The 8,698-nt window shown below is 49.9% G+C and overlaps 1 protein-coding gene across 1 annotated transcript in view; it reads right to left on the bottom strand.

Annotated features, from left to right (window-relative positions):
• Positions 1 to 3,091: 3,091 nt before the first annotated feature.
• LOC111141788 (ubiquinol-cytochrome-c reductase complex assembly factor 1) overlaps positions 3,092 to 8,698 on the bottom strand; it is a 97,573-nt gene continuing 91,966 nt past the window's right edge. Inside the window, exon 10 of the mRNA XM_022494603.1 lies at positions 3,092 to 6,382. Within this exon, the coding sequence (XP_022350311.1) occupies positions 6,248 to 6,382 (135 nt within the window). The 3' untranslated portion in view covers positions 3,092 to 6,247. The remainder of the gene's footprint in view (positions 6,383 to 8,698) is intronic.

Raw genomic sequence — 8,698 nt, 5'->3', positions numbered from 1 at the left:
TTGACCAGAGTAAAAACTACATTCTTTAATCAGCTTTGTCAGAAATATTGGTAAAAAAAGAGTTTTCATGTCTGTCTGTCTCTTATGTCTTATTTCTCAGTTCATTTTGAACTTGGGAGGAGATACTATCTAATGATCTCTTAAGCCCCCAACATTACTGGTCTAGCTTCCTCACCCTCCCCATCTTATCCCCACCCCTCTTCTCCCTCTGTCCATCCAGTTCATCCAACATGTATTTAATGCCTCTTTTAGGCCAGCACTGTGGTCCCAAAGATGAGTAAGACTTGGTCTCTGCCCTGGAGGAACTCACAGTTTAGTGGGGAAGGAAGACTCATAAATAATTATAAGCCACAGGTTAAGCCAAGGTATAAACCAAGTGCTTTGAGGTTTAGAGCTCATGACCCATTCTAGAACCTTAGAGGAACCATGTCTCCACCTCCCCATCCCCAACGAGGGTACAGCCCTGTGGCAGGCTTTTTCTCTGATGGTGACTGCGAGGTGAAGGAGCCATTTCTGTCAACACAGAGAGATAAATTTAGGGAAGAAACAAGCCAGCACAGGCCTGTGGCTCTGGTTCACAACTGTGAATACTTGAGTGAGCCTCTCAGAACCACAGCCTCCCATGTGTGGTCCATGTTAAGAAGGCTGGGCTGGAGGTCTCCAAGTCTCTTCTAGCACTCATATATTCCATCACCTTTTTCCCCCCCATCACTTTTTGATATTACAGCTCAGTACTTGAAGACTCCCTTCCTGGGAATTCTCCAGTCAGGATCTCTAGGACCCTCTCTCCCCTTAGTAGTGAATAGGTTCACCGGCATGGCTCGAGGGAAGTCTTCTGGAAGCCACAGATGATTTGTGATGGCTGGTTAACACAGGGGCAGGGGTGAATGCGCACAGGATCATGGCCAGGGGCTTGGCTTACCCCTCCCTAAGCCCAAACCCAGTGGTGGGGGTGGGCAAGGCATAGTGGGATGCTGTGGGATGGCTATAAGAGGGCAGAACCAGAGTAAGTATGGGAGGACTGCTCCCAAGGGAAGAGTTCAAACGTTTTGGGACTGTCTTGTTCTCTGCCCACAGACCTGCCAGCTCCCCCCACCCCGCCTTCCTTTCCCCTTCACCTCAATGGCCGATAATTCTAGGTTCCCTGGGCATCGAGACCAGCATGGACTGGTCTTTCCCCCGCAGCCCTCACCTCAGAAATCCCTTGTCCCCATCTGGCTCCAATCTCTGGTCATAGGAAAAAATTCCCTCCTCCCCTCCAAAGCCAGGCCCTTGTTCTCAAGGCCAGGCTCCCACTTCCAAAGGGATCTAATGATTCCTAACATTTACGGGGTCTCCTACTCCGCTGAGTGCTTTACATTTGGTCAGGCTCCTCCTCACCCCCATGCACATCTTCAGCCTTCTTCCATGCTGCAAAAAAAGTGTAGTTCTTACCCTACTCTCCTAACTCCTGCCCAATTTTTCTCCATTTCTTTTCAGCTAGGTGCCTACCAAGATACCACAGCCACTGCCATATCGTGCCTTCTCAACCCTTTGCAATCTCTGTATTCTCTCAAAAAGTCTTGTTCCTGTAATATTCTAAAGCCCGAGCCTCAGTCACTTACTCCCTGGCCCCAACTCCTGCAGCATGCAGCATTAAGAACGTCCTCCTTCTGGAAGCTTCCTCTCCCTTGACTTCTACTCCAGCCTCTACTTCCTGTGCTGGTTCCTGCTCTTCCTACTTCTCCCCAACCACCCTACCCTCCTGTCCCCACACCACCCACCCTGGGATGCTTTCTCCCACACCCATCTTAGTCCCTGGCCAGCCCTCTACATTTTACCTCTGGGAGCTCATCCATTTTCGTAACTTCAAGTGCCCCTTCTACATGAAAGGCAAAGCCAAAGTCCTTAGCCCCTCCACCCTAATCATCCCCTGACATCCAGCTCCTCTCTTGCCCTCCCTGGGGCACCTTCCACCAGACTGGCTCCCATACAGATACAACCAACACACACCAAAAGCAATGGAGTAGGGCTCAAGACAGGAGACTGGTCAGCTTTGCTACAGGGTCACCTTGTACCAGTTCACGGCTTCTTCTCAGTGGACCTGTTCCCCTATTGCATGATGGGGGCAATAATTCCCGCCCTGTCTATCCCATAGCATAATGTGGCACTTGGAAAAAACACAGTACAGGGCATTCTTTTTTTTTTTTTTTTTTTTTGAGCTTCCGTCTTCTGCCTGACATTGCCATCTCCTGGTTCCCAGGAGAGCTCCAGATGGCTTTCTTCAGGCTGCATGTGCAGGGAGGTATCAAAGTCCCCAGGATTTCTCTGCAATGTCTCTGGGGTTTGAGCTTCCCTCTGAATTCCTACAATCACCCCCCAGCCTCTTAAGCCTAGATGGCTGGTTCCTGACCGAGCCGATCTACCTTGCACACGGCTGTACATCTTCACCCCCAGCAGGTCTCTGTCCTTACCCAGAATGCCTGCCAGCTGCAGAGTTACCCAGCTTTCCCCCTACTCGTGGCCCCACCCAGTTCTCCTGCAACCTTTTCTGCCCTTAACAAACCACTCAGCTGGTCCACTTGAGTCTGAAGAAGCTTCCTATTCTGTGCCTTCCCCCAGGCAGCTCCCCATTTCGTTTTTCTTTCCACCTACCTAAACCTTGCCCATCCTCTATGTCCCGACTCCCTTCGAGGCTCTTCTGAGGTCTAACCCCCTTGTTCTGATTTTTCCTGTTAGTACAAGAATGTGTCCACACAAGCCCATGTGGCTGGAGTATCACTGAAGGCGTCCTTTCACTTTTTAACTGTGTAGCACATGGTCCTTTTCTCCATCCAGTACTCCTTCTCTGAAACTAAGCGCACTGGACTTGGGAGCTCTGCATGCAGAGTCAATCTGCCCCCCACGGCCCCAAGCTTCATGTAATTTCCCTCAATGAAAGAGGAGCTTAGTAACGCCGCACAGATTTGTCACTGAAGATTAAAACAAGTAAAAATACCAAGCAGTGTCTGACAGAATAGAAATGCAAAAAATACTGGCTGAACTGGGCCTTGGCTTTAATCTCAGCTTGAGGTAAGAAACAGCAATCATTTATGGTTCTCAAACTTATAGGCAAAACTGAAATCTTAGAGAGATTATTCACTGCAGTGTTTGGTGTTTCTCATTTCACATCCCTATAATACATTCTTCTCTGAAACATTTCTTCTGGTGAATAAGTATACTTTCCTTTATGTGACAATGAGAATGCTTAGAACCTTGACTCCCATTTCTGCCTTTGATTATACTTGGTTGCAGATTTCCTTGCTGACCTTTGGGGGGCAGTGTGGGATGGGGAGAGAGCAAGGGCCCTGGGGTTGGAAGATGGGGACTGGGGCACACTGGGCCCCTTCTTCCCGAGGCTGGATAACCTGAGCCTTGGTCCCCTCACCTGTGGAAAGGGGTTAAGAATGATGAGGATACCTATTTTACAGGACCACTGAGATAATATCTTGAAACTACTTTATAAATTACCCCAAAAATCCCATGAAAATTGGTTATTAGCGGTACAGGTTTTCTGACATGATTATTTCCCTTTCCCACCTCCCAATACTTGCATCTTATCTTTTAAACTTTGTTCTAATCATGTTGTACTTTTACTATAACTGTGTCTTTTGATTTGCTGTGATCTTTTCTGGAAGTAAAAATAAATGACAAAATTATTTCTAAAGAGCAATCTCCCTGAGGGCAAAAATGTCCTTCACTTGTTTTGTGTAATAACAATTTACAGTAGAAACATGTATAGCTACAGGGACGCCTTGCTGGCCCCGTCAGTGGAGCATGAGACTTTTGGTCTGCAGGTTTCGAGTTTGAGACCCACGTTGGTGTGGAGATTACTTAAAAGAGAGAGAGAAAGAAAAACATGTAGCTACAGAATGAATGTTTAGCTTTCGTGCCTATGCAAAGGCCAGTGGAGGTACTTTGTACTGAATTGTTAAAATAAGCTGAACTGCAGGTCAGAGAATGATCCAGAAAGGGACTTTTTCGCGGGGCTTGTACTGATAATCGACGGATGATCTAATCATGCATTCCTTCTTTCATTTGTCCAAGCCTATACTGATGCCTATTGTGAGCCAGGCGCTCCTGGGGTGCTAGAAAAACAAAGGTGACTGACCTAAACACAGTGCCTGCTCTGAAGGAGCTCACAGCGCAGGAGGGAGGGTGGGGAGGTCAGCCACAGTTCGCCTCTGGGGCGGACAAGGCTGGGTTGGGGAGGTAGGTATGCGCGCACACATGGGGTTTCTCTAGTCAGATGGGGATGCAAGGATTCCAGGTAGAGGAAACATACAGGGTGATCACTTCAGGTAACCCCAAGTAGTCCAGTTTGGTTAGAGAAGAAAAGAATTCGAGACTCAGACACAAGAACAGGTCAAATTAAGATGAGCCTGGCAGCCATCAGGAGCCTGGATTGTATCTTAAAGGGGAAAGGAGGTTGTGTAGTGGGTGAAAGACGCCAACAGCCTGGAAGTGAGGGCTTTGGGACATCCCCGACCTGATAGCTCCAATTCGGTTCTTTCAAACGCAGTTCCGTGTTACAAGCTGCGCTGTCTGACGAGTACTCAGCTTACAGAGACATGACCGGGCTCTGCAGGCAGATGTATTCATAAACGGCCTTTGTGGACAAAGGCCAACCGGGATGTTGAGAAGGAGAGTCAAGTTCTGGACCCGGGCTGGACTTCGTGACCTCTAAAGTTTCTTCTCAATCTGCAGTTCCGTGATTCTCCAGCAAGCCCAGTAGCTGAACTGTGCTGTGGGCTGGGATCTGTGGCTGGGGAGCTGCCCTGGGCAGCAAACGGGTTAAGGCTCAAATAACTTTTATATATGAATTAATGTGTGGAGCTGGGAGCCAAAATCTGTTCCATTAATTTTTCCATCCATTCCAGGAGCAGTTAGGTACACACAGTAAAGTTTATTTTGGTGCATGGTATACTTCACTCCATTAAAAATAAATTAATCAGCAAATTCCTGCCTGGCTCAACTCTGGTTTATGTAAATAGTGCCCAGCTGTAATGAGTTACAAGGTGTTACTATCTCACACACACAGAGGGGGCTTCACTCTAGAACTCCGCTCGCAACAAAAGCATCTTAAATAAACTCAGAGAAGGCGGTCTGATTTGTAATGTTTTCACAGAAGTGGGATATACCTCACCCATATAGAATTTCTTTATATGACTCATTTTATAGCAAGTTAAATGAAGGAAGTTTGATGGGGGAAGGAGGGGCACTATGGTTCCCCGCCCCGTCTTTAATTCAAAGAAAGTCCCCCAAGAGCTGACCCACACTCGGGAAGGAGGGGACTGACCCCCAAGTGCACAGACTAAGCTGGCTCTGCAGCACATGCTCCAGAAGCTGGGATGGGGCTAGAAAGCTGGGCATGGGGCTGGGCCCTGGGTTGGTACAAAGAAGCCAGAAAGGATCTCTTCTTCTCCCCAGTATCTCACATAAAGGGAGTCAAGAGAGGAAAGACAAGCATGTTCCTCCCCCTCATTCAGTGGGGAAGTGTTCTTGGGGCTTCTCTCCAAATGACGCAGGATGGGACAAGCCCCAGGGCTTCTGGGTCCCAGACGATGGAGCCTGGCAAGGCTATGGCTTGGCCAGAACAGGGACATCTCCATGAACTGGAGACAAAAGCAGCAGCAGACCCTCTCGCCCGCCTGTCTCTAACTGAGCTGGGGGGCGGTCCTCAGCTTATGGCCACTGCCATCTCAGGTAAGTTTCTAAAAACCCGGGAATAAAGAAGAGCCATGGTAGAGATAATTCTCTTTCTTTTAATGGCCAACTCAACCCCATGGCTCAAAGCCAGAGGACAGAGCATGGTTACCCGTCTTGACTCAGCAGCACGCCAAACTGCCTCTTGGCCATGGTGGGCTCTTGGTGGAAGTGTCCCCTTGCTAACCTATCCCCATCCCTCTGCGGCCTTTGGGGAAAGCTGTCAATCACATCGTTACTGGAGGGGACCAGAGGAGAGTGTGCTGGGGAGCTCTTGCTCCAGGCTTCTCCTGAGGGGGAGGATACCTCAGAAGAGCTAAGGGTTTTCCCAGCATTGTAGCCCACCAGGTCAGACTCCTGGGCATACTAAGAGGAAAATCAATGCAAATGGAGCCAGGTATTTGATAGATGCTGTTCACAGGTCAGTTCAGGCCACTTTCTGCAGGGTTCTGAGCCAAACAAGCACCTCTCTCCTGGCAGTTCCTCGAAGCCAGCTGGCCAGCTGTGCAGAGACACCAGCCCATCAAAGACCCTCGTCGTTATAAGTCGGGGAATGAGGCCTCAGGATGCTCTGAGGATTCTTCTCCACAAGAGGGCGCCAGCTCACCTCCCCTGTCAGCAGCAGATCCTCCCCATTCATGGAGTCCAAGTACTGCATCTGCAACAGAGGGAGCGGGAAACAGAGGACAGGGACAAGGGCAGGAGAGTCGTATAAGGAAACAGCCTTCGAATGGTGAGGACGGGAGGGACTTTGGGGGATTGGGTCCAACCATCCCAGCTCCCAGGACAGCAGGTCTCTGATCATCCAGACTATTTTATTACAGTGGGTTGGAAGAAATGAGTTACTGGGGCACCTCATGGGGAAGACTTTAGGGAACTCCCCGTCATGCCCTTGAACAGACAGACACACGAGCCCCGACTCTGTGGACTGCAAGAACTTTCTAGGGTGTCTATAGTGGGGGAGACATGTCCTTGGGATGTGTATGTGAGTTTTATCTGTCCATTCAGGGTGGTGGTGTTACTCATGGTGAGCCAATTCCCTTCTCTGAGCTTTAAGTTTCCCTGTCTGAGAGAGGGGACAGTAACGTGCACCCCACAGGACTCATGAAGAGATTAAACAATACAGCACATGTACACTGTAGTCACTGGAACTTTTTATTTTAAATATGTATGCCTCTACTGAGCTCTGACCCCACAGTTAGCGGGCTTCCATGCAGACCAGTGGGTCCAGCTTCACCCATGAGGCTGGCTGGGGGGAGTTTTCCTGCAATGGAGAACGGAGAGCAGCTGCAGGGGAGGTGAGGCTAGGCGGTTCAGCAAGAGGCAGGTGATCTAATGAGTGGCCAAGTCTCTGGGAGGATTCCCCGGCTGCTGCTAGTAAGAACAGCAGAATGAGAAAGGCTTTCTAGTGGACAGGCCAAATCAAGGGGAGGGCTGGGTCACATCAGGAATGGGCACTGGATTCACAAAGATGAATCTCCACTGTGGGGTGAGAAGGCGTTTGGGAGGAAAGGGGCAGGAGTCAGAGGCCTCATCCTAGTTCCTTGGATCTTCTCCCTTTTCCAAGAATTCCTTCACTCCTGTTCTGTCACCTTCAGGCTGCTGACCCTTGAACTCACGCGTCTCTCACATATACCTCAGGTCTAGATTTCCACATGTCCTGCTGTCTTCCAGTACAAGGAGAGCAACGGACCCAATACCTTGCCTAAAATACATTCCTCTTTCCGACAACTCCATTTCTGTGCCTCATGCCACCTCTCTGCCCATCTTCTGTGTTGAAAATCCCGGCATAACCTCTGACTGGCCCTTGGGCTACCCACCAGACCAACCAGGATCATGGCGGTGCAGGACTAGTCTGCCGAGGGCCCAGCTTCCTGGTCTTTCCTGATCCGCTCGCTCATAGTCTTGCCTTTCTTCAGCCTTTCACAGTATTTTGTTCCTACCTGTATAACCTCACCGACTGACTTATGCCAGGGTTATTAGCCTTGTGCCTGACTGCTCTCCTCACCAAACCATGAGCCGGCTCAAGGGCAGGTCTGGGTCCTATGAATCTCTGCTTTCTCAACAGAGTCTCAGGCACAGCACATATTCATAAGCTCTGCTGACAGGACCAGGTCCCCATCAAAGCTCCCTGCTTTCCTAAGAGAGCCCCATCACTGTTTCCCTATTGCCTGCCTCTCACTGGACTACATGGGGACTCCTAAGGGATTGGTGTACAGTCCCTTCTTTTGGGGCTCTCGGAGAAGTCCCAGCTGTGCTCTTGCTGTGGCCCCTGGCACAAGCCCACCATGGCAGATGGAAAAGTTAAGCCAGTCTCTCAAAAAACCATTTGCTTTGCTTTTGCATTTGCTTTGCCAACTGCTACTTGTGTCTGACGGTGAGGCCAGTCAACAGTGTGAGTCTTAAGAGCTCTCCGTGGGTGGAGTCCTCTGGCCACAGTGCTTTCTCCCAGCTCTGGCAGATCTGAAGAATGATCAAACAGAAGTCCTGGCTTCTGGGGTTCTCTACCCTCTGGGTCTGAGGAGCCCTACTGTGTGGTTTTTCCAGCAATCAGCAAGCTGCTCCTGCTGGCCCTGTCTTCTCCCTAAGAGCTAGGGCCTGGCCTTCCCCTCCCTAGCTGTTGAAAGCTTGAAGGCCGTGGACACAGGTGAGTAAGAGAATAACTGTGGGGTGAGGCCCCTTCAGCTCCAGGGCCAGGCCCATGAAGCAAAGGTGTGACTCATGGGACAGCCTGAGCTGATGAGCCGTCTGGAGCAGCTAAGGCCTCTAGTGGCTACATGAATCACCGACTTGGGGTTGTAGGCCAGCTGTGCGGGCTGACTCACTGGGAGACCCTGGAAAAGCCTCTATGTTCCTCTTCTCTGCCACTCAGCTCACTCATCTATAAAGTATGGGTTTCCCATCAGTACAAGATCAGGGGGACAGAGAGATCAAGGACTGAGGTAGCCATGGTTTCAAGGAAAATGATGCAGTT

Source organism: Enhydra lutris, unplaced genomic scaffold (assembly GCF_002288905.1).
Source record: "Enhydra lutris kenyoni isolate GAN:26980312 unplaced genomic scaffold, ASM228890v2 scaffoldscaffold6, whole genome shotgun sequence".
NCBI classification, from domain to species: Eukaryota; Metazoa; Chordata; class Mammalia; order Carnivora; family Mustelidae; genus Enhydra; species Enhydra lutris.
Note: the sequence above shows the minus strand (reverse complement) of the source record. Positions and strands in the feature narration are given on the sequence as shown.